Source organism: Erinaceus europaeus, chromosome 4 (assembly GCF_950295315.1).
Source record: "Erinaceus europaeus chromosome 4, mEriEur2.1, whole genome shotgun sequence".
Lineage (NCBI taxonomy): Eukaryota > Metazoa > Chordata > Mammalia > Eulipotyphla > Erinaceidae > Erinaceus > Erinaceus europaeus.
This window is the reverse complement of record NC_080165.1, coordinates 95,295,069-95,323,002: the sequence shown is the minus strand read 5'-3', so window position 1 is coordinate 95,323,002 and position 27,934 is coordinate 95,295,069. Positions and strand designations below refer to the sequence as shown.

Sequence of the window (27,934 nt, the reverse complement as noted above, 5' to 3'; positions counted from 1 at the left end):
CCCCACCAATCTGTCCTGTAGCTCCACTTCCCCAGAGCCCTTCCCCTCTAGGGAAAGAGAGAGACAGGCTGGGAGTATGGATCTACCTGTCAACGCCCATGTTCAGCGGGGAAGCAATTACAGAAGCAATTACCTTCCACCTTGTGCATCCCACAATGACCTTGGGTCCATACTCCCAGAAGGTTAAAGAACAGGACAACTATCAAGGGAGGGGATAGGATATGGAGTTCTGGTGATAGGAATTGTGTGGAGTTGTACCCCTTTTATCCTATGGGTTAGTCAATATTTCCTTTTTATAAATAAAAAATTAATATATATATATATATATATATATATATATATATATATATATATATAGTATTTCTATTTTCTTTTTCCCCTGGGCACTGCTCAGCTCTGGTTTGTGTTGTGCTGGGGCTTGAACTTGAGACCTCAGAGCCTCAGGCATGAAAGTCTTCTTACATAACCATTATGCTGTCTCACCCACCCTCTATTTTCATTATTTTTTTTTTTTTAGTTATCATTCTGTGTATCATAATGGCTGCACCAGTTTACAACCCCACCACCAGGACAGCAAAGTCCTCTCCTCTCCATCTCCTCACCAACCTTCATTATTTCTTGTCTTTTGGGCAACAGCTATTCTCATAGTTGTGAGCTGATACTGCACTGTGATTCCAAGTTGCATTCCTTAAGTTCAAGAGATAATCAGGAGTTTCTGACACTCCAGCTGCATCTGTTGCACTAGCTCTGGTGGGCTCAGCTCTACTGCTTCACTATACATCTGTCAAAGAAGGGAACCACGAGGAGAACAGAGAGCAACCACTGCCCAGGAAGCCCAGGTCCCCCTGCAGCCCCCGCCTTGGCATTTCTGGGCCCACAGCCCTGAACCTGGGCCTAGTTTTGCAATCCCCACCCAGAGCTGGCCAGCACAATCTGTCCCCTGGTCACAAAACCACCCAGAGCCTGTGCTGTGTTGTGGTCCTACAGCCTTGAACGATCCAAGGACCCCAGAGAGGACAGGGCAGCAAGCGGGAACCCGGGTCACAGTAGGAGCCACGCTGAGAGCAGGTGGGACTGCTGACTAAGGGGAGACAGCTCTGGGACCCCCCCCCCCCAAGTCCAATATATCTGGGAAGCAGGGGAATAGGTTCTTGGTTCTGGAATCGAGCTATTGTTAGAGTGGCCAGCTGAACTTGTGAACTTGGGGAGGGTCCAGAGCTCCCCTTCCTTTGTGATAAATAAGCATCAGAATCACCCCATCTGGGGTTGTTTTTTCATTTCAATCTTCCTGTCTAGGGCAGGCAGGATAGCTCACATGGGTAGTTACACGCAGCCTGGGCTGAGCCTAGCCCCTGCCACACTGGAGAAAGTTTCAATGCTGTGGAGTCCTCTCTCTCCCCATCTGTTCCTTTCAATCTTAAAAGGTTGCTCTGGAACAGTGAAACCTCAGTGATGACCAAACTTTTTTTTTTAATTATTATTATTATTTTGCCTTCAGGGTTATTGCTGGAGTTCAGTGCCTGCACTACGAATCCACTGCTCCTGGAGGATATTCCCCCCCTTTTGTTGTTCTTGTTATCATTATTGTTGTTATTGATGTCGTTGAGAGAAATGGAAAGAGGAGGGGAATACAGAGAGGGAGAGAGAAAGATAGACACCTGCAGACCTGCTTTACCACTTGTGAAGCGACTTCCCTGCAGGAGGGGAGCAGGGGGCTTGAACCTGGATACTTACGCCAGTCCCTGAGCTTGGTACCATTTGTGCTAAACCCGCTGCGCTACCGCTCGGCCCCCTCTTTCTTCCTCTTCCTCTCTCCCTCTCTCTCTCTCTTTCCTTTTTTTTTTTTTTAAACCAGAGCACTGCTCAGCTCAGGCTTATGAAGGTATGGGGTTAAGTGAAATAAGTCAGAAACAGAAGGATGAATATGGGATGATCTCACTCTCAGGCAGAAGTTGAAAAACAAGATCAGAAAAGAAAAAAAAAAGTAGAACCTGAAATGGAATTGGCGTATCACACCAAAATAAAAGACTCTGGGGTGGGTGGGGAGAATACAGGTCCAAAAAGGATGACAGAGGACCTAGTGGGGGTTGTATTGTTACATGGGAAACTGGGGAATGTTATGTCTGTACAAACTATTATTGTATTTACTGTTGAATGTACAACATTAATTCCCCAATAAAGAAATTAAAAAAAAAAGAAGGTATGGGGGCTTGAACCTAGGATCTCAGAGCCTCAGGCATGATAGTTTGTTTGCATAACCATTATGTTGTCTCCCCCACTCCAAAATTTACTTGTTTTTCATATTTAGCCTGTATGTTAGTCAAAAACAAACGTTTCATATCTTTATTTCAATATTCCTTTATTTTGGGGCAGGGTGGGAGTCCACCGAGTCAAACTCAGAGCCTCACATGAGATCATTTGCTCTGTCACTGAACTACATCACCAGCACCCGTCCTTAGAGCTTTTATTATTTAAATAATTACTTTGTTCTAAATTGTCCTCTCCTGCAGTCTGGTTGGGACCTGTTTGTGTCTGGTGTGGGGTGGTGGAAGGGGGATTAGTAGCTAATCATGACTCTGTGTTGGTTTAGCTTCCTCTGAGCAGTCCTCATCCTGACTCTGAAACAAAATTCTTTCTTTCCTCCATACATCTGTAATAAAAAAAAAACAGCATATTTTTTCTTTAGTTTCTTTTTCTTTCTTTTCTTTCTTTTTTTCTTTGCCTCCAGGGTTATCACTGAGGATTGCTGCCAGCACTACAAACTCACCACTTTTGGTGGCCATTTTTTTTTCTATTTTATTTGCTAGGACAGAGAGAAATTGAGAGGGGAAGGGGAGATAGAGAGGAAGAAAGATAGACACCTGTAGCCCTGCTTCCCACTCATGAAGCATCCCCACAGCAGGTGGGCAGTGGGGGCTTGAATCTGGGTCCTTGTGCAGGTCCTTGTGCGTAGTACTCTGTGCACTAAACCGTGTGTGCCACGACTCAGCCTCCAGATATTTTTTTTAATTGATGTCAAGTTTATTTCTGCATTTCAGTGTTGGCACGAGGAATATACCTCTTCCAGTGGCCATTTTTCCCTTTTTTTTTCTTTCTTTCTATTTTATTTTATAGAACAGAAAGGAATTGAGAGGGCAGAGAAAGGTGGCGGGTTGGGGGGGGGGAAGAGAGATACCTTCAGACTTGCTTCACTGATCATGAAACTTTCTCCCTTGCAGGTAGGGAGTACGGGCTCAGACCCAGGTCCTTGTGCAGTATAACATCTGTGCACTCAATCAGGTGTGCCACAGCCCAGCCCCAAGACAACGGACTCTTCAGAATCAGCAGTCTGACTCCTGCTCCAGGTTGGAGGGAGCAAACACAGTGCTACACTGTCTTTTCACACATACAGATCCCTGTGCTAACCAATGCCACTAAAACCCAAGACTTTTCACCAGGGGCCCTGAGTGTCAACTTCTGCAGACACGGCCACTGCCCTGGGCAGCTGTGACAATGCCCTTGCTTTTCCTTTTGGCTGTGCTGAGTTGCTGTTTGAGATGCCTCTCTCCTAAGAAATATGTTTGGGGTTTGCTTTTAGAACCAATCTCCCCTTCCACGAATATCTTTCATTATTTTTGTAATTATGAAAAGTCCCATTGCTACATGCATTGAGTTCCCAGGTCGGAAACAGGAAGTAAAGCAATGTGTGAATTTTCTTGAAATCACAAAACTGGCTACAGGGGTCTTTGAATCCACTTTTCCATACTGCTGCTGTGTCCATTCCAAGGTCAGTCTCCTCGAGAAGAGTGGAACCTCTCTCCCCAGCCAGACCAGCTGTCATCCTGAACATGGAAATGAGCAGAGACCTCGCCACCTTAGAGACATCACAAATCTGTCAGGGTAAGCATGCCCCAGCCCTGCCATCTACACAGCATGCAGAAGAATCCAGTCAGGGTGCTTGCTGTAAGAACTGAGTGACTCAGAACATTCAGGAGAGAGTCAGGCTGGTAGCTCTGTGGATAGAGTGTGTTTCTTACATCCCTGAGGCTCAGGGTACAAGCCCTGGCACTGTGTAATTAGTGAAGCAGTGAGAGGTCTCTCTCAATTAAAATAAGTAAAAACATAAATGAAAAAGAAAGAGAGAAATTTTTGAATAAATATCAGGAGACATGGCACTCATACTGTAATTTTTTAATTGGGCTCCCAATCGATGCCATTCCTCTCTGTTTCTCTCTCTGTCTTTCTCTGTCTCTCTCTCTACCTCTTTTTCTCTTTCCTCTCTCCAGAGCACTACTCAGCCCTGGATTGTGGTGGTGACGGTGGTGGAGATTAAACTTGGACCTTGAAGTCTCAGGCATGAAAGACATTTTGCATAACCTTTGTGCTGTCTCCCCAACCCCTCTCAGTTAGTTCACCTTGTATTTCTGCTGGGCCTTTATCATCTCTCGCTGCTTCCACCTCTTCTTCCCCAACTGTTAGAGTGCTCTGGAATTTGATCTTGGACTGTATTACTACATTCCCCCTAGGATTTGCACACAGCTTCCCAGATTTAAGTGTCTCATTAGTGGTTTTCAGATTTAATTGCCCGACCAGAACAAGACTCATAGACCCATGCTTTGCTACTTAGCATCACTTGACTATGGAATGAGTATGTCAGACTTAGCCCACTCCAGACAGAACTCTACTGCCTGTCCAGAAATCCCTCAACCCTCCCCACCTCAGGAAATGGAAACTTTATTCTAATGGTCCACCAGGCCCCCAAACTCATTCCACCCCAAAGTCATCTTTTTTTTTTAATAATTTATTTCTTTATTGGGGAATTAATGTTTTACATTCAACAGTAAATACAATAGTTTGTACATGCATAACATTCCCCAGATTCCCATTTAACAATACAACCCCCACTATGTCATTCATCATCTTTCATGGACCTGTATTCTCCCCACCCACCCACCCACCCCAGAGTCTTTTACTTTGGTGTAATACTCCAATTTCATTTCAGGTTCGACTTGTGTTTTCTTTTCTAATCTTGTTTTTCAACTTGGCCAAAGTCGTCTTTGACTCTGTTATGGAATATTCCACATTCATTGACAAATTATGTGGATTCATGCTCATTGTGGAAACCTACTCACTCGCCAGCAGCCATGCTGATGCTGCCATCACCACTTTCCAACTATTGCAATAGCTTCTTAACTGATCTCTCTGCTTTCTTAAAATCTAGGGTCTATTTTCCAGCCTGAACAATCATTTCAGCATACAAGTTGGGTGAGCACCATGCCAGCCCATATATCATGCTTTGGGAATTGTCGGAAAAGGTCTACTTACCATTCCCTCCCCAAATGGTCTCACTCTGCAAATGGATGGTACTTTTGTCCAATTAGTCAGAATGTCCCTTTCCCTAGGTGGACACAGCACTGCCTCCCACCTCCCCCACCCCCGCTCTCTGACCTCCCCTTTACCTCAAGTCTCAACATTTGGCATGCGGATACTGGGATGGGATTTAGAACTCATTTGTGTTCAGGACACAACTTTTTGCAGTTCTCATGATAGTCATTTGTTCTAGGAGTATGATTTGCATAAGGAGGTCTGAGAAAATGTTTCTTGGTTCCATACATATATGCTTGCAATCATTAATATCAATTTCTTTAGAGAACATGAGAGGAAACTACATATATCAATGGCTAGAAGAGCAGGTAGACAAATTGCCTTGTCTATGATTAAATACCATGTACCAACAATTTTGAAAGCTACCTGTCAGGCTGCGCCGCAGAGAAGAGAGAGAGGAGATCCGGAGCGAAGAGGGAACACAAATCTTTATTTGCACGGGCACCTCAGAATCGGGTGAGAGCGCAATGGTTCGGGCCATGAGGAGGTAGCAAAAATGGCCGCCTCCTGCTAAGCGCAGCACTGTACCCTGCGTCCGTTTGCTGAAGTGAAAAGCAAAGCCTGAGGGGACAGCTTAGCAGATGTGACTGCATCTGTATAATTCCCCAGCAGCTACCAATACCCACAATCTCCGTGGATGAGTTTCACAGACATCATATTGACGGAGAGTAATCAGACAAATGATCACACTGGTAGGAGCTCAAAAATTGGCAGGGGTGGGGTAGATAGCATAAAGATGATGCAAAGAGACTCTAAAGTCTGAGACTGTGAAGTCCCAGGTTCAATCCCCACCACCTCCAGAAGCAAAAGCTGAGCAGTGCTCTGGGGAAAAAACAAAGAATAGGTAGATTTGCCAATAGTTACAGAAACTTTACTATGCAGGAGCCCCCAGGTTCAGGTCCCTGGTCCCCACCTGCAGGGGGAAGCTTCATGAGCAATGGAGTAGGCTGCAGGTGTCTCTTCCTCTCTCTCTCAGCCTATTTCTTTCTTTCTCTACACTATTACTACTACTACTATTACTACTACTACTGCTACTACCATTAATAATAAAGAAGTCACCAAGCACAGAACTGCAGTTGCCAAAGGTGGGGAAGGTCTGAAGTCCATGAGTATGGAGGAATGTCAGCACTGAGGGATAACACATACCACAAAGGGATGTACCGCAGGACCCTAATGCTAACAGCTTTGTAAGCCAGCTTCTCTACCACAACCAAATTTTACAGAACAAGTAAAATTGTGCTATCCTTGGAGTAGGGTGAGTCGCCTAGGAAGGGCTGAGGATTCCAAGGGTGCCCACATTTCATCAAGCTTCATTCTCTGCACCTACTCTGGGAGGCTGCCCAGCAACGGAAGATACAAAAACAGAAGTGTGCAGCAGGCATTATGTCTATTATGCTGCTTGATCTAGAATCCACACACACTTGACTCCCATAAGGTCCCCTGGTCCCTGCACTTAATCTATGTCTTCTCACTCTCTACAGAGTCCTGCCTGATGCCTGAAGCCATCTCCTGTGCCCCCATAGATGGGACAGGAATAGCTGTGGAGCTGTGGAGGCTGCCAGGTCAGCAGGCAGAGGATGAAGGGGAGGCTGGAGCCAGTAAGCAGAGGTAACCCAAAGACCTGTGTCCAGGGCAGGGCTGCCTCTGTGGCAGGGCTCCTGGCAGCCTGGCATTCAGGCACAAGGGTGTCCCTGTAGCAGAAGTCAGGAAGTGGGGCCCACCATCCCTCTGGCCTCCATTATTGTGTATGAGGACACATTCTTCTGAGCAGGGGGAGCCTGTGGGCTGAGCCAAGTGTTCTGGAGAGTAAGACAAAGTGCAGTCAGTGGCCTGGAAGGTGGCATGGTGGGTAGAGCACTGGACTCTGAAGCAGGAAAGCTTGAGTCCAGAGTTTGATACCCACCATTGCTGTGCCAGAGTGATGTTCTGGTTATTCTGGTTATTCTGGTTCTCTCTCTCTCTCTCTCTCTTCCTCTCTCTCTCTCTCTTTTTCTCTCTCTCTCTCCCTCTTTCTCTCTCCTCCTCTCTCTCTCTAGTAAATAGATAAATCTTAGACTGGCAGAATAACTTCCTTGGGCTTTGCCATGTGTGTGAACCAGGTTCAAGCCCAGCCCCAAAAACACTGAAAGAAGCTTCAGGGCTATGGTCTTTCTTTTTCTGAAAAAGGCAGCCCAGGAGCAGTAAAATTGCCTATGTAGAAGTCTCTGGGGGAGTCGGGCTGTAGCGCAGCGGGTTAAGCGCAGGTGGCGCAAAGCACAAGGACCACCATAAGGATCCCGGTTCAAACCCTGGCTCCCCACCTGCAGGGGAGTCGCTTCACAGGCGGTGAAGCAGGTCTGCAGGTGTCTATCTTTCTCTCCTCCTCTCTGTCTTCCCCTCCTCTCTCCATTTCTCTCTGTCCTATCCAACAACGATAACAACAATAATAGCTACAACAATAAAACAACAAGGGCAACAAAAGGGAATACATAAATAAAATAAATATTTTTTTTAAAAAAAGAAGTCTCTGGATGGGGTTCCAAAAGGAAAGTGGAGCAGAAAGTCTGTGCACATGTGCTTCAGTGAGGACCTCCTGGAACTAGCTGGGAGAGCAGGATGCACAGCAGATGCTGGGGCTCTGGGTCCCAACGGCCCCCTCCTCTCTCCACACCAGCTCCCTTTCCTCTCCAGGGTTTCCTTCCCCCCACTGACAAGTGAAGGGTGTAACTCAGAACCTCTCCAGAGGCCCTCTCAGAGTTGACACCTCCTAATGGCCCAGGGATTCTGTGTCTCCCCTCTGCTCGTGGTGAAGGGACTGTGCTGGAAGGAGTCAGCTTTGCTTTCCCACTCCTGACTTCTATGAATGCCAGGCTCCTACAACTTCCTGTTTAGAGAGGCCCTGGGAGGAGGAGACTTCTCCCAGGAAGGGCCAGTCCCACACGTCCACTTGATGGAGTCACGTGAGGCTGGCTGGGAGCCAAGGGGAACAGTTAGTACTATTGATAATGCATCTTTTTTTTTTTTTAAATCTTATGTATTTCCCTCAAGGTACTTTTGTTTATTTTTATTTATTTATTTTTCCCTTATCCAAAGCTCTGTTCAGTTTTGGCTTATGGTGATGCAAGGGATTAAACCTGGGACTTTGGAGCTTCAGACATAGAGTCTGTTTGCATAGCCATTATGCTATTCATCCCCACCCAATAATCCATATTTTTAATATTATTTTTATTTTTTTTAAATTTTTTATTTAAAAAAGGATTAGTGAACAAAAACATAAGGTAGAAGGGGTACAACTCCACATAATTCCCACCACCCAATCCCCATAATCCCCCCCCTCCCATGGTAGCTTTCCCATTCTCTAGCCCTCTGGGAGCATGGACCCAGGGTCGTTGAGGGTTGCAGAAGGTAGAAGGTCTGGCTTCTGTAATTGCTTCCCCGCTGAACATGGGCGTTGACTGGTCAGTCCATACTCCCAGTCTGCCTCTCTCTTTCCCTAGTAGGGTGTGTCTCTGGGGAAGCTGAGCTCCAGGACACATTGGTGGGGTCTTCAATCCAGGGAAGCCTAGCCAGCATCCAGGTGGCATCTGGAACCTGGTGATTGAAAAGAGAGTTAACATATGAGGCCAAACAATTTGTTGAGCAATCATGGATCCCAAGCTTGGAATAGTGGAGAGGAAGTGTTAGGGAGGTACTCACTGCAAACTCTAGTGTACTTCTGCTTTCAGGTATATATTTTGCAGTAGTTTATGGATACGTGTGCACATAAGCTCTCTCTCACAGAAACTGGTGTATATCTAGATTATGGGACTTTGTTAGAAAGTGAACTACCTGAGATGAAATTAGAGTGTGCTATAAAAGGAAAGGTCTCACCCGAGTAATGAAGCTGAAGGGTTGTCATTCCACACGTGAAGTCTCTGGATACAGTCTGAGGTGAAGCATATTGAGGTGGCAATCGTTGCTTTGGTTAGGTTGTGATCGGCGGATGCAATATTATTTGGTTCGGATTGGGAGATGCATACAGGAAAGTGGGCCCTATCCAAGGGTTCCAGGACTGGGGGAAATAGGGGCTCTATAGTAAAGATGTGAGGTTCCTGCTGTCTTAGGGTTCAAAAAGACAATTGATAGCTAATATTATCATCACTTTATTTGTTAATTGGGTTAACTTTGAAAAGTCCCTTTGTTATGGTTTGCTGTACAGTACCCAGTATCTTGTATATAGCTGTGCTATTGGATGCTTCTAATCTACTTGGTCTAGGCTTTTGAGAGAGTCCGCATATCAAATACACAGCCTATATATTAAAAAGATTCACTTTGTCTTTTGAGAAACTTTGAGACATACAATTGATTTCCCCCTCTCATATTAATTAACTACTGATTTATATGTCTACATTTTGCTAGGAGTGTACATAAACACCATTCCCACCACCAAAGGGCTGTGACCCATCCCTCCGGCCCACTCCCACCCCCCACTGGCCCAGGAAGCTACATGTCTACCCCTCACCACTGGGTTTTTACTTTGGTGCCCTACTTACAATTTGATCAGGTTCTGCTTTTAGTTTCCCTTTCAGATCTTCTTAGTCAGCTTCTGTTGATGAGTGGGATCATCCCATACTCATCTTTATCTTTCTGACTTAGTTCACTTAACATAATTCCTTCTAGCTCTGTCCAAGATGGGTCAGAGAAGGTGGGTTCATTATTCTTGATAGCTGCATAGTATTCCATTGTGTATATATACCACAGCTTTCTCAGCCACTCATCTGTTGTTGGGCACCTGGGTTGCTTCCAGGTTTTAGCTATTATTTAATATTATTTTTTAATGAAAGATAGACAAAGATGGAGAAAGAGAGAGAGAGAGACCATTGATCATCTCTAGTTTATGGTGGTGCTGGGGACTGAACCTGAGACCTCAGAGCCTCAGGCATGAGCCTTTTGAGAGTCATTATGCTATTTCCTCAGCCCTTCCTGTCTCCTCTCTCTCTACCTTTTCCCAGACCTCATGAAGATAAATGTTTTGCAAGAGAGATAGCATAATGTTTAATGAAGAGACTCTCGTGCTTGAGGCTCCAAAGTCCAAGGTTCAATCCCCTTCTCTACCATAAGTCAGAGCTGAGCAACATTTTTTTGGGGGGAACCTCCTCTAATCTTGACTAGTATCTCAGTATTCCCCCACTCCTCCTGGCCCTTTGGGTGACAGGGCCTTAGGTCCTCTGAACCAGACAGAAATATCTCCTAGAGCTAGTCTCCACTCCCATGAATTAGGGCCCCTCACATGCAGGGGGACTGTTCAGGTCTGAGGTGACAGGAAGCTGAGGAGAGGAGGGTTCAGAGTCAGGAAGGACAGGAGCCTGGCTTAAATAATGATGATTTAGCTCTCCCATCTGGGAGATTGAATTTTTTTTTTTTTCCAAATCACTTTAGTGAGGAAATGTTGATTTACAAAGCTGTTGTTGTCTTGGGTGTCTGCATCATCAGTGGTCACTTTTCTCTTCCACCTTCCAGTACTGGGTCCCCAAGGATTCCCTCTCCTAATCCTTTTCTAGCTCCTCCTCCCCTTTCTTCCCCTCACTGAGTCCTTGGATCTGCCAGAACAGACTAGAGTTTGTTAATATTTCACCCTGTATTTTCAATTGCTTTGCTTCTTTTATTCTCTTTTTTCTTTTCTTTTCTTTTTTGCAATGAGGCTTATTTCTGAGACTCAGTGTCTACACAACTCCAAGGTTCCTGGTAGCTCGCTCCTTTCTTCCTTCCTTCCTTCCCTTCTCCTCTCTCTCTTTCTGTCTCTTCTCAAGACAGCAAGAAACAGGGAGAGAGACACCTGCAGCACAGCTCCACTGCTCGTGAAGTCTCCCTCTGGCAGCTGGAGACCAGGGACTTGAACCCAGGTCCTCATGCATTCATGGCAAAATGTACACTCTGCCAGGTGTGCCAGCAACACCGAGTCCCCCTTGCTTTGTATCATAAGTCCCTCCTGTGAGTAAGATCTCCCAGATTTTGTCCTTTTCTTTCTGGGTCATCTTACTTTGCATGATTCCCTCCAGTTTTATCCTTGAGGTCACAGAAGAGAAGCTGTCATCATTTTTTTGCAGTTGCATAGTACTCCATTGCATACACATGCCATGGCTTCTTTTCCATTTGCCTGTCATTGGACTGTTATACATAGTGCTGCAACGCATACAGGTGTGAGCGTGAATCTCAGATGGGACATCTGCATCTCCCTCACCCACAGGGACAAGGAGGACATCCCCGGTGAAGAAGCACAGAAACAGGAAAGAGATATGACAGCTGAAGAAAAGTTGGTTTTGAAGGAGTTCCCTGCTTGGAAGGAGCAACTGGAGGCAGGCATTCAAAAGCTCCAAGTACTGGCAGACCACGTTGACAACACCCACCAAACACTGGCCAGGGCCAGCCTACTGACCAGCTTGGTGGCTGTCTTCTCAGGAGCCCTGGGCATCCTAGGCTTGCTCCTGGGTCCAGCTGCCACAGGGGGCAGCCTGTTGCTCTCAGTTGCAAGCAGAGGGCTAGGGACAGCAGCTGGGGCCACCAGCATGCTAACTGGCATGTTGGCGCACTTGCACACTCAAGGTGTCAGAGTGCTAGCCCGCAGCCTGGTGTCCAGCAGTGGCCAGGGGGCTCCAGAGTCCAGGGGTAGCAAGGCCTCCTGCTTCCTGGCCATGGGCAAGCTGGCCTGCAATGGTGGTAGTGCCCTTTGGGAGGTCAGAAAGCTGGTACGTGCCTTCCAGGAGGTCCGGGCCCACCCTCACCTGGTGTCCGGGGGCCCTGGCAGTAGGCAGGTGCACAGGGCCACTGGGAGCTCAGCGCTGGTGGCAGCTTACTCCCTTGGCCTGGACCTGCTGCAGGGTTGGAGGCAGCCACAGGAGGACATGGAGCTGGCACTGGCGGAAGAGCTGCGGGCCTGGGCCTGCAGGCTGCAACAGGAGCTGGCGGAGCTCACACAGCTCCAGGAACATCTGCAGAAGGTGAGCCTGCATCCTCCCTCATGGGCTTCCCCAGACACTGCTCTCAGCTCACAGGGGTAGATTAGTGGATGGGAGCAGTTCTTCTACTCTGGAGATGGGGACTTATGATGTGACTCTCAGGGGTGGGCACTCCTACCCTGCCCGCTTACTCCCAGCTTCATCATTCTGCTTATTGGAAGAAATGGTGGTGTGTGGTGGGAGGGGGGTGAGTTAAACAAGTTTCTCTCAAGTTATACAATGAGAATTGCCAGATCACAGGGTCCTGTCTTGTTTTCTTTCTTTTGGGGGTGAAGGGATGTCCTATACTGTTTTCCACATCAGTGGTACTATTTCACACTCTTTTACCAGCCATGCTCTAGGGTTCTGATTATTTTAATTATTCACCAAAGTACATCTTCTTTCTTTCTTTTTTCCTTCCTTCATTTCATGTATATTTTATTTATTTATTGGATAGAGACCATCAAGATGGAAGGGGGAGGTAGGAAGGAGAGAGGAGAGACACCAGTTGCACTGCTTCACCACGTGTGAAACTTTCTTTCTGCAGGTGGGGACTGGGGATTTGAACCTGGGTCCTTTGCACAGTAACATGTGTGCTCAACCAGGTACACCACCGTCCAACTGGCTTGTCCTTTCTTCCTTCCTTCCTCCCCCACTTCCTCGCTTTCTTTCTCTTCCCAGTTATTCTACATACTAGCCAAAGTACATTTCCCTTTCTTTTTAAAAAATTTATTAATTTTTAATAGAGACAGAAATTGAGAGGGAAGGTGAAGATAGAGAAGAAGTGAGAGAGAGAGACACCTGTAGCACTGCTTCACCACTACTTTATGAAGTAAAAACCTGCAGATGGGGGCCTGGGGCTTGAACCAGCATCCTTGTACACTGTAAAGCATGTGCTCAACTAGGTGTGCCACCACCCAACCCATTGTAAAGTGTGTCTTCTGTGATTTTGGGGAACTACTCTAAAGGCACAGGGTAGCCCTGTTTATCCCCAGTCCTGAGATTCCCCAACATCCCACCAGAAATGTAGTAAGAACTTGTATAACTCCCCCACCACCACCACACACCACCATTTCTTCCAATAAGCAGAACGATGAAGCTGGGAGTAAGTGGGCAGGGTGGGAGTGCCCACCCCTGAGAGTCACACCACAGAACCCAGAGTATAGGTCCCCAACTCCAGAGCCATCCAGACTGCTCCCATCCACTCATCTAGCAAGGACTATACTGGGGTTCCAAAGTTGACATGAAGTAAGGACAAGGGAAGGTGTGTGTGTGTGTGTGTGTGTGTGTGTGTGTGTGTGTGTGTGTGTGTAAGGGAGGGATTGTTGTGTGTGTTCCTGTAGACGAGGAGTCACAGTGGACCCAGGTGTCCAAACAGCATCAAGGACACCTTCACAAGATGACACCTGTCCTGGACAGAGCTGGCCAGACCCTCTGTTTGTCCTATGGATGTTCCATGAGATCCCTGTGCTGCTTAGGGGAGAAACTGAGCCCCAGGGACGTTGTGGGTGGGAGCATGTCCTCCTAACATGTGGGGCCCTTAGGCCTCCTGTAACTATCTGGAGAAGGGCCCTTGGGGAGGTACTTGGGCTGGAGGCATTTATGGGCTAGTACTCTAATCTCCCAGGTGGGAATCCTTATGAAAGGAGGAGGGAAGGCAGCCCACCAGGGCACTCTCACTGCCTATGTAGGCACAGAGCCCTGTGAGGACGCAGGTGGAGGAAGAAACAGATATTCTGGCTTGAGCTGAGGGATTCTGAGAGCCCACATTCCTGTCCTGTCAGCCACCCACTCTGTGGGGCCTGAGCTGAGGCAGGTGTCTGGGCCTGAGTTAGGATGGCACAGCCAGAAAGAAACGTGACTGCAGATCTGGGACTGTGCTCCCTGTTACTCCCTGATACTCCCTAATACTGCCTGGCTCCCTGCACCTGAGCCTCTGCAAAGTTCCTATCATCTGGTGTGTTTCTTTCTTTGCAGAAACCTTCGCAAGGAGAAAGGACCCTGAGCGCATCTCCAGAGGGAGCCATGGGGACTCTGTCCCTAGCCTGGCAGGAGGAAGAAGGACAGCAGGTGCCAGGAGAGGATGGAAGCAGGCTGAGCCCAGGTGAGGGGGGCACTGCCCGATGGGTGTGTTCCCAGCAGAAGGGAACAGAGATCCAGTCTACTGCCCCCTAGTGCTGCCCATGGTGGGCTCTGGAGGCTATAGGGGTGTGAATGAAGAAAGCTAGTCTCATGTGTGTGTGTGTGTGTGTGTGTGTGTGTGTGTGTGTGTGTGTGTGTGTGATTGTCATGTGTATTCCTGAGGATGGGAGAGGCGTCACAGTGACCCTGGGGGGTCCAGTGTCAAAGACATCAGCAAGGCTGGTAAAGAGGCTGCCTGGAGACTTACCTGAGTCCTAAGTGCACTGCCAGCTATTAGCAGGTCTTGTGAAGGTCCATCTGTCCCCTCCCTCCTTTGATGTCCCCCCACTCACTCACAGTCATAGTCACACACAGGAGGACTGTGCTAGGCAGCTGTTACCTCCTGCTGCACTGGCAAGAAGATAGGCGGCTCCCTGGGGTGAAGGGTATTTCATGGTCTCTTGTCATTTCACCTTTCAGTTGCTTCCATCTTTTTCTTCCCTACCCCAGTCATCTCTGGGTAGGATCCTGGGTTTGCACACAAAAGGATGTTTCTAGAACCCGCTTGACCTGATTCCATCAGCAGAGTCTCTCAGCCTCTCCACAGACCAGCCCCCCCGCCCCCAGCTCCTCCTGAAGACCACTGCTGGCTGCACTGCACCTAAGCATAAACATGGATGCTGTTTTGTTTTGCTTTAGCTGTTCTCTTGGAAGTAGCCCATGGACATTAAATGCAACTTTGTACAATTCAAGAAGTGGAGAAGTAAAGAGAAAAAGAAGTAATGCACCAATCAAGGATGATAACTCTTGGCATTTCCTCTGGAAACTTTTTCCTGTGCTTTGTCTTGCTCTGGATGTTAAAGTCATTAGGCTGCCTCCCAGAGCACACGCCCCCCCACACACTCTCCAGACTGCATTGTAAAACATTTATGTCTGCAGCCCACAGTGTTTTCTCTGTCACTCTCAACCTTACCCTGTTTGCCTTTGGTTCTGTAACTTTCTATTTATCTGTTTTTATTGAGTGGTGTTTTCTTCCATACCATGTTTTATTTCACTTTTATAGGTCCTGTTTTATATGCGTCAATATCTCTTGACCATAAGTGCAATCTTTTCTCTGTACGTGAGTTAGTCATTGCTCTTTAGGCAACCCAAACCAGCTCAAACTAGTTACTAGGGAGGAAAAAAAGCAAGTGGAGAAAGGGGGGGCTTACTGGTTCTGATTCTGAGGACCCCCCCAATCCTGAAAAGGAAGAAAGGGGTCACTGATAGGGTTCTTGGCTTCCAGTAAAGTTAGAGATCAGAAGCAAGCCACCACAGAAAGTGAAAGCACGTTTGTTTGGCATAGTGTGGGATAGAAAGCAGACTACTTCATTGTGAAAGCAGCCCCACACCCCACTAGTGTGCAACTGACTGGTTCTTAGGGATCTCTTGATTATGCTATGTACAGGGAGGGAGTTTTCTAGGAAAGGGGTGTTGACATCTCAGACCAGCTTGCCATCTCCCCTTCCCTTCCCTTCCTTCCCTTACCTTACCCTACCCTTCTCCTTCCATTTGTTCCTTCCTTCGGTCCTTCCTTCATTCCCTTTCTTTTTATTGCCACCACAGTTATTGCTGGGGCTTGGTGCTGGCACTATGAATCCACTGCTCCTGGTGGTCATTTTTTCCTTTTTTTTTCTTTTTCCTTTTTTTTTTTTTTTTCTAATTGGAGAGGACAGAGATGAATTGAGAGAGGACAGGGAGATAGAAAGAGGGAGAAAGATAGACAGCTACAGAACTACAGACCTGCTTCACCACTAGGCCCCCTGCAGGTGGGGAGCATATACTTGAACTTGCATTCTTGTGCTTTGTAATATGTGTTCTTAACCAGTGCATCACCATCCCTGCCCCCCAGATGCCATCTTTTCTTATGCCCAAATATAGTCATTTTCTGTCATCACCATGTAAAATGGTCATGGTGCAGGTCAGAGTGATTTTCAGTATGTTGATGAAGGAAGAATGAGTCTTTAGTTTATTACTGGGGGTATATGCCACCATCTTGGATTCACCCATCTTGGATCTAGCCACTTTGGATTCAGCCATCTTGAATGCAGCTTGCTCAAATTGGTTTTCTGGAGCCTTCCTGTTCTTACCTTTGTTGACAAAGCTTTTCCCATTTGCCTAGTTCATTTAATATATTCAAAAAGTTTAAGGGAAGATAGGGTTTAAGGTGTTTCTGAACTCAGAGGATAAAAATGATGTCAATAGGCATTAGACTTTACATTTCTCAGACAGGTTTCTGCTAGTACACGCTAGAGAGTCCCAGCACCCTAGACTAGCTGGGTGCCCCTAAGTGGGAAAGGAGTGGGCAAAAGTCAAGGGCCCACTCTCATTGGCCAGGACAAAGTTATATGACCTTACCTGTGCTGGTTGCTGGGATGGAAGGGAACTGTAAGGTTTATGAATGAAGCAAGAAGTGGGTTGGGTGGTGGCACACCTGGTTGAGCGCATATGTTGCAATGAATGTAGCAAGGAATTAGAATAAGTTAAAACACACACACACACACACACACACACACACACACACACACAGCCACACACACACACACACACACACACACACACACACCGTATACTGGCTGTACCTCCCTTTCACAGACCTTGTATTATTTCAAAATTTTATATGCATCGAGGCAAAATGAACAAGTGTGTCAAAAGCTTGCTAATTATTTTTTAATTCTTTTTTTTTAAACTGGATACTTTTTACCCTAAGATAAAGAAGAGGGCCTTGTGAAGCCAGAGAAGAAAGCTTTCCTCCCCGTCATTACAATAACCATTTGTAGTTTAAGAAATCTGGGAAAGATTTTAAAAGCAGAGTGGAGAGAGAGGCACCATCAGTGTTCTAGCCTATAGCCTGACAGTCACTGTTTTACAGATCTGTAGTCTAGGGATTTCCAATTATGTGTGATCCTATGCCTAGGTCACTGTGTTTCTTGATTTCATCACTCTCACTTCCCTGTTATCACGTTTTCATGCTCATAACTGCCAGTGAACAACTTTCTCCACATTTAATATTGTTCTCTTTGTGTCTGAGTGTCCTTATATCAATAGTTCCAAATAGCCTATCAGCTATGATTGGCTATTACCAATAGTCCTGGCACAACTAGTCACTAACCTTAAGGTTTTGTTTGTTCTGAGGGATTTCTGAAAGAAAAAAAAAAAAGAATGAGTCCAAGAATGGAGATTTGATTTATCCTTATTTGCCTGAGGCCATTTCTTCTCCTCCTTCTTCTCCCTGTCCCTCTCCCTCTGTATCTGACTTCTATTAGTTTGTGTGTTTTTCACTATTTGCTGCCCTGAATAAATGCCTTACTATACAGTTTTGTAGATTTGATTCTGCTAAATAAAGGAATAAAGGTGTCTCATTATAAGGTGGTTTTATTGTATTACTTTGATGAAAATAGGTGATTGCAGTAACCAATTTCAGTAATTGAAGTGAAAGTGCACCCTTCCTCTTTCTCTCATCCTTTTGGTTTCTCTCTCCCGAGCTAAACCTGCTTACACCTGATGTATTTCTCTTCAGATCCACACCCCATCCTGTACCACACACCTAATATTAAAAAAAATTCAGATCACATTATTCAATTTTTTCTTTTATTTACTATCATATGAGTCTCTTTCCAGGTCAGGCGGTAATGTCTGTATTTTTTTTTTTCACTTTTTTTTTTTGCTTTCAGGGTTATTGCTGAGGCTCAGTGCCTGCACTATGAATCCACTGCTCCTGGAGGCCATTTTCCCCATTTTGTTGCTCTTGTTGTTGTCATTGCTATTGTTGTTGGACAGGACAGAGAGAAATCAAGAGAGGAGGGGAAACAGAGGGGGAGAGAAAGACAGACACCTGCAGACCACCTGCTTCACCACCCATGAAGCAACTCCCCTGCAGGTGGAGAGCTGGGGGCTCGAACCGGGATCCTTATGCTGGTCCTTGTGCTTCAAGCCATGTGAACTTAACCCGCTGCGCTACTGCCTGACCTATCTTTTTAATTTTTTAAATTTATTTTTTAAAGTAATTTATTTATTTTTTAACATTTATTTATTTATTTATTCCCTTTTGTTGCCTTTTTTATTTTTATGAAATTTTTTACTATAAATAAGTCCTTATTATATATTTTTAAAAATGTTTTATTTTGGATAGAGACAGAGAAAAATTGAGAAGGGAGGGAGAGAGGGCGAGACACCTGCATCACTGCTTCATGGCTTATGAAGCTACCTCTCCTCCCATCCCACAGGTGGGAACTGGGGGATTGAACCCTGGCTCTTGTGCATTGTAATGCGTGTACTCAACTAGGTGCACCATCACCTAGGCCCATCCTGATGTATCTTAATGCAAATAATCCTCTCTATGGATATTTAAAATCATTTCCATTTCATTTTATCACTCTGAGGTAAAATACTTCTCTGTGAACCAATTACAGTTTGAAAGAGGACGGGTCTTTGTCCATTGCTTCCTGGGGGTCTTCCAACAGCCCAGGGAAGGGTGTGATTATAGACTCTTGTGTGTGGGGGGGTGTTGCACTTAAAACTTAAATTAGAAGCACTCCTGAAGAATGGCAAACACAAAGACACATGTAAGTATTTGATTCCTGGGTAGTATATGGCAAGTTTTTAAAAAACACTATTTTTATTAGTGGCTTGACAGTGTTTACGTGATTATAATATTACAGGGGTACAGTTCCACATTGCTCCCACCACCAAAGGTCTGTGCCCCACCCCCACCCAATATGGTCCTCACTAGGTCCAAGAGATAGTTTGGTTAACATTTTTTTGCAAGCTTATTTGAGAGTATAAATTCATAACCTATGAATAAAAAACATTGCAATGCCCAAATTTGGATTTTCACAGAATATAAGGAGAATTCATTATCCAGAAATTTATGTACACAGTATACTATATTCATGGGATAAATAAAAAGGATAATTATGGCTACTTCATTAGTGTCTAAATCCTAATAAAAATATTTTAGTGTAGCAGTAGAATGCTTTCCTTATCATGATGATGAATGGTTCCTGTAAAGCAATTGCTAACGGTGAAATATTAGAGCTAATTTCATAGAATTAAATAATTTAAGAAACCGAGCTAATCTTGTAAGGCATGGAGCCAAAGTAAACAAATATTGTAATATTAGTAAAGAAAAATCTGTGCTGTGTAGTCATGAAAATGAACAAAAAATTATCCCTTTAGTAATTACTGCAATTAGAGTTTATTTCCTTTTGTCCTTGTTGTTTTATCATTGTGGTTATTATTATTGCTGTTATTGATGTTGTTGGATAGGACAGACAGAAATGGAGAGAGGAGGGAAAGATAGAGAGGGGGAGAGAAAGACAGACACCTACAGACCTGCTTCACCACTTGTGAAATGACTCCCCTGCAGGTGGGGAGCCGGGGGCTCGAACCAGGATCCTTTCGCCGGTCCTTGTGCTTCGCACCATGTGCACTTAACCCACTGTGATACCACCTGACCCTCAACAATTAAAGTTTATTAAAGTAGAGAGGAATATTAACAATGAGTAATTTTTCTTTTAATTGTCTAAAGATATGTTTGTAGAGAAAGACAAAAAGAGAGGAAAAAGTACCACAGGGTCCAAACTCCCAGAGGGATAAAGGATAGAGGAAGAAGACCAAAGGGCTCTGAATTCCGGTTCCACCAGAACCCAAGCATTTGTCATCAGAAATCTTGTTTTTGTACCATCACAGAAAGGGAATCAAATCTGGAAAATACTAGAGGAAGCCAGGCACTGTTTCTCTTATCTAAGAGAAAAGGAAATTAAAGAAGGACCTCAGACATAATAGGTGTTGATGTGATTTAGAAAGGAAATGAAGTGGGGGAGGGCAGGTGGTAGCATATCGGGTTAAGTGTACATGGTGCAAAGTGCAAGGACTGGTGCAAGGATCCCAGTTAGAGCCCTTGGCTCCCCACTTGCAAGGGGGTCACTTCACAGGTGGCGAGGCAGGTCTTCAGGTGTCTGTCTATCTTTCCCACTCTGTCTTCCCCTTTTCTCTCGATTTCTCTCTGTCCTATCCACAACAAAAATGGAAAAAAATGGCCTCCAGGCGCAATGAATTCATAGTGCAGGCACCAAACCCTAGTGATAAGCCTGGAGGCAAAAAAAAAAAAAAAAAAAAAGGAAAGGAAGAACATAGAAAAATGGGTATATATATATGTACATATATATATATATGTATATCGTTGGAAGAACTGCAGTTTCCAATGGAGGGGATGAGGACACAGAAGTCTGGTGGTGGGAATGGTATGAAATTATATACGTGTTATCTTATAATTTTGTAAATCAATATTAAATAACTAATAAAAAATAAAAAGGAAGGAAGAAAAGAAGAAAAAAAGAACTATAGCATGGCTCCATCATCTGTGGAGATGCATTTGGTGTTCTGTGTGCTGTCAGGGCTAGAACCCAGGACTTCCTTCATAGAACTTCACTGGGGGAGCTATCTCCTAATCCCCCAGTGAGTACCATTTCTGTCAAGTAACAAAGCAGGTTAAAAACCATTATTTCAGCCCTGACATCATCTCCCCAGACAATAACTTGGATCCACCTATATCAGTTGTCAGGCTCAGGAAAAAAAAGAAAAAAATACAAGTATAGTCATGGGCTTTTTGGAATATAACTAAAATAGGACTACTAACTATCTACAAAACGGAGACCCCCCAACTCTTCATCTGAACTATTCCAGCCTTTAGGTTCATGATCAGCCAATAATTTGTTTGGTTTTATATGTTAACTCTTTTTTCAGCCACCAGGTTTCAGAAGCTACCATGATGCCAAACGGACTTCCCTAGGCAGACAACTCTACCAATGTGTCCTGGAGCCCCACTTCCCCAGAACCTCGCCCCACTAGGGAAAGAGAAAGACAGGCTGGGAGTATGGATTGACCTGCCAACGACCATAGTCAGCGGGGAAGCAATTGCAGAAGCCAGACCTTCCACCTTCTGCACCCCATAATGACCCTGGGTCCATACTCCCAGAGGGATAAAGAATAGGAAAGCTGTCAGGGGAGGGGATGGGATACGGAGGTCTGGTATTAGGAATTGTGTGGAGTTGTACCCCTCTTATTCTATGGTTTTTGTTAGTGTTTCCTTTTTATAAATAAAAAAAATCTTACCAATGATAAAAAATAATTAAAAAAAGAAAGCACATTAAAAAGACACTGTTAGCTGGGAAGGTAATTAAATGGCTGGCAGAGCACAGGGCTTGCAAAGTCAGAGGCCCCAGATTTGATTCCCAGCACCCCATATGCTGGAGCTGAAAGTGTTCTACCTTTCCTCCTTTGTAAAAGTAGTACCCTTAAAATATTAAGGGTAAAAAGATATTACTCATAGTAGCATCAAAACCATTTAAAGCACTGGCCTGAGAGGACAGCATAGAGCCAAATTATCTAGGTTAGGGTCCGGCCACCACCACACTGGAGGAAGCTTTGGTGCTGTAGTGTTTGTTCTCTCTTCCCTTCTCTCTGCTTCTCTTTCTATATAAAAAAAGCTGGTCTGGAATGGTGAAGCCAAAACAAACAAAACAATTAAAATATTTTATTTTTTTGTTGGATATAGAGAAATAAAGAGGTAAAGGGGGATAGGACAGGAGGGAGACAGACAGATACCTGTAACCCTGCTTCACTATTCATGAAGCTTTCCTCCTTCAGGTAGGGAGTGGAGGCTTAACTTGGGTCTTTGCACATGGTAGTATGTGCTCTTTACCAGATGCACCACTGCCGGGAAATAATGTTAGTGATGTAAAGACACAATACATCTTCCTGGAAAGAACCAGGGCAGCATAAGCTTGGAAGATCAGCCCATACCACTGGGTGGGAATGCAGCAGATTTTCAGGTTTAATCAGGCTTTAACACTGAAACTTCAGGTGCACATTCTAGTTTAATAAAAAGGAGCCGTTAAGGAGCTGGGGAGGACTGGTGGTATGACTAGAAGACACTAGAATCCTCGCTTTGGGTTCAAGCGTGGGCCAGGGTCCAGTGCAGGAGGGAGGGACTGAAGACACTGGAAGAAGACAGTCTACTCCAGCCGGGAACAAAGCCCAGACAAGCCATCGATAAGGGGTAGAGGTAGATGACAGGACAGGATGCCCTGGGGAGCCAGAGGACCCCTCAATTTCGTGCATGTCACGTGTGTGCTTAAGTTTGTGCGTTTGCCAGCCACCCAGCTGTTCCCTGTGTGCTTCTAGCCCCACATATTCATGGAACACCTCTGCACCAGGTGGCATGCCAGACCCCTCCGGGAACAGGGCAGAGCAGGGTGCGGCGTGGAGAGTCCCTGCCTAGCCCTGTGAGAGCAAGGTGCTCTGGTAAACCTTTGAAACCCCATCTTCTGCCGGGTGGAGTAGACCACTTCATTTTGAGTTTTTTTGTTTGTTTGTTTTTTGCCTCCAGGGTTATTGCTGGGGCTCGGTGCCTGCACTATGAATCCATTGCTCCTGGAGGCCATTTTTCCCTTCTGTTGCCATTGTTGTTTATCATTGTTATTATTGGATAGGACAGAGAGAAATCAAGAGGAGGGGAGACAGAGGGAGAAAGACACCTGCAGAACTGCTTCACCACCTGTGAAGTGACCCCCCTGCAGGTGGGGAGCCAGGGGCTTGAACAGGGATCCTTAAGCCAGTCCTTGCACTTGGTGCCATGTGCGTTTAACCTGGTGTGCTACTGTCCGGCCCCTGACCACTTGCTTTTGACCCTCAGCTGAGCCAAGATGAAATACAGGTCTTCAACTAAGAGAGCTTCTGCAGTGAAATTCCTGCTTGTGATGACTTCCTTCAAGAGAATAAATCTGCAGTGGTTTATGGTAACTCTTAAGAGACTTTAGATGTAGCTGGAGTGGAAAGGACATTTTGCAGAAGACCAGATTTCTTGTGTATTAGGGTTAGAGAACAAGATCTATATATTCTTGTCAGTCTTAAGTGAGGCTAGGACAGATTTGATGTGCTATGTAGCCACTCAGTGTGTTTATAATTAAAATGAAAAAAACCTTTATTTTTTAAATTTTATTTTTACTCCATTTATTTACTTGATGGCGATAAAGAATTTGAGAGTGAAGGGGGTGATAAAGGAGAGAGTAAGACAGACACCTGAACCATTTGTGAAGCTTCCTCCTTGCAGGTGTGGGCCAGGGACTTGAGCCCAGGTTCTTGCACATGGTAATATCACTTATTCTTTAAAGACTTATTTATCTATTTACATGTGCATGAGAGAGAAGGGGGGGTAATAGAGAGAGGAAACGAGAATCAGAGCATCATTCTGGCATATGTGGTGATGGGGATTGAACTTCAGGGAGTACATTTTTGAGGGAAGTTTGATCAGATATGAGGGTCTATTTCTTAGTCCACTCTACCACTTCCTGGGTAAAATCTCTTTATTAAATTTATCGTTATTAGTGATTCAAAAATTGTTCGCAAAATCATAAGATTATAGTGGTATAGATCCACATTGCACTGACCACCACAGTTCTGTACTCATCCCAAGCCCCCCAGGATAACCACCATAGTTTAAAAAAAAAATCTTAGCTATAGTGTGACATTTTAAAAAAAAAGTTTATGGGTTTCAGCTCTTTATATTGATAAAGTGGTTCAGTTTCATTCTTTCAATCCAGTTTTTCCAGCACCATTTATTGAAGAGAGTGTCCTTCTTCCATTTAATACTTTGGGCCCCTTTATAAAAGATTAGATGTCCAAAGATGTGGGGGTATTTTGATTTCTGTTTAGTCTGCAGGTGGTGCTGGATTTGCTTTGTGTGAGTGGTGCCCTAAGCCTCCATCTGCACTTCACACAAAGCAAACCCAGTCCTGAAGAAGTGTCATAGAATTATGGCACCTGACGTCCCTTAAACTGAGCCTTAGTCTGGAGGTGGGATTGGGGTGGGAATCCCAGATCTTCTCTTCTCTTCCTGAAAGTGGGAACTCTGCTGTAAGGTCAAAGTCCTTTTCCTGACTGCAGGGCAGTCTGACCTCTTTTGTTGTCATATTTATTTTCTGAAGGTAGACAACTTCTTGAGACTAGATTGTCATAGTTTCCCCTGGAAGTCCAAGCCAAAATTCATTTATTTAAAAAATGTGTTTTGTTCTATTCCTCTCTGGCATTTCCACCTGTCCTGCTCTTACTCCAACTACTTACACGTAATCAGCTGTCATGCTAAGGCCTTCTCTACATTTCCTGCCAAGAAAACCCACTGATTTGAGAAGAACTATGACTGAGAGAATGTTACCCCTTTATTGAAGTGGAATTTATAACCAAGAATTAGACACTGTTAAAATGTTCTAACACCAGGGAAATAATTAATTACAAACCATTCATCCACTTGAGTTTATGAAGCTATCAAAATGACATTTATAAGTCAATAATTGGGCTGACATAGAAAATGCTTATTTTATTAGGTTAGGTAGGAAAAAGCAGGTGGGAATTCTCACTTTTTCTTTTTAGTAAATATTTTATTTATTTTCAATATATTTTATTATCTTTATTTATTGGAAAGAGACAGTCAGAAATCGAGAGGGAAGGGGGAGACAGAGAAGATGAGACAGAGAGACACCTGCAGCCTTGCTTCACCACTTGTGAAGCTTTCTCCCTGTAGGTGGGGACCAGGAGCTCTAACTTGGGTCCTTCCACTCAACCAGGTGGGCCACCACCTGGCCCATATTTTATTTATTTTATTTTAATAAGAGAAAGATACAGAGAGATCAGAGCACTGTTTAGCTCTGGTTTTCAGGGATTCCAGGGACTGAGCCTGGAACTTGAGAGTCTAAGGCATGAGTCTTTTCTATATAAAAATTTTAATTTATTATCTTTATTTATTTGAAATAGCCAGAAATCAAGAGGGAAGGGGTGACAGAGAGGGAGAGAGACACAGAGATACCTGCAGTGCTGCGTCACCACTCATGAAGCTTTCCCTCTGCAGGTAGGGACCAGGGGCTTGACCCCTGGTCCTCGTGCACTGTAATATGTGCACTTAACCAGGTACACCACCGCCTGGTCCCAGGCTCAGAAGCCTTTTGCGTAACTATTATTCTGAGGAAGACTCAACAATCAAGTGTGTGTGGGGGGTAAGCTGCAAGGAAACACCATGGACTCTCTAGTCACTTCTCTTTCTATGTCTCACAAGTTTTCTATCATATGTGTTGGTCTGCTTCTAAGACCGCTTCTGTTTCATTGGTTTAATCCCCCCTGCTTAACACTGTATTCTATTTACATAACCACTGTTAACTAAGCACCGCCCTGCCTCCAGGGCATTGGTTTAATCCTCACTGTTTTGCACGCTTTTTCCTTCTCCCCACCCCCTATCCTACGTACATCCTCTTCGGACCTGACACTTCCGCCTCAGGATATATAAGGACAGGATTGTGATTAGAGATAGCTTAGATTGCGCTGCATTCCACATGAATAAAGACTGAACTGCGTACCACTCAGCCATGAGTCCCTGGTCGTCTCTCTACTGCCCGTGAAGCTAGCCCAGCTCAGCAATATGAGTTGGTGCTTCACTGAATTGAAAAGGATGAATCATAAACATTCACACGAAATTATTTTTCAAAGAACCAACACATGGTCTGCAGGTCTTCACTGGCTTTGTACATCCTGAGTGAGGTCTGCTCCTCACAACTGATTGGACACTCAGTGGGAGAACGTGTATTTTCACACAAGACCATTCCTGGGGTATCAGCAATAACTGTGGCATGGGGTGGGGAGAAGCCAGCCTTGGTCACCCACCACTCCAACCAGCCACATGGTGCTGGTCGTCCACCATGTCCAGATTCTTGTGGGTAGAGCAATAAGCAGACACTTCCTGCCTTCATGGAGTTTATACTTGGTAATGATATATGGGAAACATACTTTCTGAGGTGTATTAGACAGCAGTGGGTGAGAAGGGTGAGTACAGGGAGCTTCCAGGAGAGCGTAGGGGAGGCAGGCTGACCACAGTTCTGGGGAGCAGAAGATTTAAGGAAAGGTGGAGGCTGTGTGTGGAGGTCAAAGGCAGAACATAATGTCAGCTCTCAGAAGACTGGTGTTTCCACCAAGACAACAGTTGATGCCAGAGGTGAGCAAAGGATGCAGACTAAGGAGCCGGGGCACCTGGCTTTGAATCCGGGTTCTGCCACTTACTACTTGGGGCCAGTTATTTAGATAGAATATGCTGGTGCCAACGATTAAACCTGGGATCTCTGGGGCCTCAGGCATGAAAAGCTGGTACGCAGCCACTGTGCTGTCTCTCTAGCACCATCCATTTTTTAAAAAATAGTAGATCATGAGATTTGTTGTTTGCTATGATCACAACCCCTGACAACAGCTGTTTTGCAAATCCCAGATGTTCATGCCATGCTGGACAGTGGGGAGAGCAGTAAAAAGGAGGCGGTTGGTGGCTTCCTGTCACAATCTCTCTGTTATAGGAATAGACAACAGGCTGGCAGGGTGGGGCGGGGTGGGTTAACACGGGCCTGCAGATGGGGGCAAAGATGGGACAGACAAGGAGCATTTCACACAGGAGCGCACAGGCCCATGCATGGCTCATCCCCCTCCCAGTATGGAGCCACAGGTGGTGGGTGCGTTTGAGCTACCATGGGGTTGCCCTTGCCACCCTTACCAGGGGTCACTTGGGGGGGGTCTTTGACAAAGAAGCCTGAGAGCAGCTATGGCAAGCAAGCCAGTATAGACAGTGCGCAGAGCCCTTCCATGAAGTTTGTCTTGGAGGAGAGGACCTGGGATCTTGGAAAATTTTATTTTAAAAAATGTGTTGAGGGGGTCAAGTAGCGGTATCAGTTGAGAGCACAGTATAGTGCACAAGGACCCGGATTCAAGTTTGAGGCTCCCCTACCTACCTGCAAGGGGGAAGCTTTACAAGTTGTGGAGCAGGGCTGCAGGTCTCTCCCTCTCCTCCATCGTTTTCAATTTCCAATATATATATATTTAAAAAGTGCATTGTAGAGGTGGGTGGTGCTGTATCGCTAGAGTGCACGTTACTATGTGCAAGGACCCAGGTTCAAGTGCCCATTCCCCACCTGCATGGGGGAAGCTTCATGGGTGGTGAAGCAGTGCTGCATGTGTCTCTTTCTCCTTGCCTATCTCCCCCTCCATTTCAGTCTTTCTGTCTATTCAATAAATGAATAAAATAACAAAAATGTAAAAATGTGATTTAAGTATGCTAAAAAGTTACAGGGACTAGTGGAAAGTAATCATATGATTGCCAGTGGATACAACAAGGTGACCATGGAGGGGAAGACCTGGACTAGGCTGAGTGTGGGTTCAGGACGGAGCTCTGCTGAGGAACTGGCTTCTTCCAGCAGAACAGGGAGGGTGGGGTGGGATGCAGTCAGGCAATGAGCTACAACAGCAAGACAGTCACTCTGGATGATCCTATGTCCGCAACTTTTTTTTTTTTTTTTAGGAAAGAGGAAGCAGGATGGTTTGAGAGTGAAGTTAAGGCAGCTAGAGACTCCAGGGGAGTTCTGGATTTGGGA

General features: G+C 45.3%; 1 protein-coding gene across 4 annotated transcripts; it reads left to right on the top strand.

Moving 5' to 3' along the window:
• The first annotated feature begins 884 nt into the window (after window positions 1–884).
• On the top strand, window positions 885–17,914 carry LOC132538119 (apolipoprotein L6-like). Of its 4 annotated transcripts, XR_009549525.1 has the most exons (6): window positions 885–1,068; window positions 3,219–3,344; window positions 6,846–6,972; window positions 11,570–12,320; window positions 15,138–16,959; window positions 17,008–17,914. XR_009549525.1 is itself a non-coding variant. In XM_060190092.1 (5 exons), the coding sequence occupies exons 3-5, from the start codon at window positions 6,857–6,859 to the stop codon at window positions 15,153–15,155; spliced, it is 885 nt and encodes a 294-aa protein (XP_060046075.1). In that variant the 5' UTR covers window positions 885–1,068; window positions 3,219–3,344; window positions 6,846–6,856; the 3' UTR covers window positions 15,156–17,914. The 4 variants fall into 4 exon arrangements, 3 of the variants coding, with proteins under 3 accessions (XP_060046075.1, XP_060046076.1, XP_060046074.1); XM_060190092.1 differs by having other exon boundaries at window positions 15,138–17,914; XM_060190093.1 differs by lacking the exons at window positions 15,138–16,959; window positions 17,008–17,914 and having other exon boundaries at window positions 6,846–6,926; window positions 11,570–12,420.
• The last annotated feature ends 10,020 nt before the right edge of the window (window positions 17,915–27,934 follow it).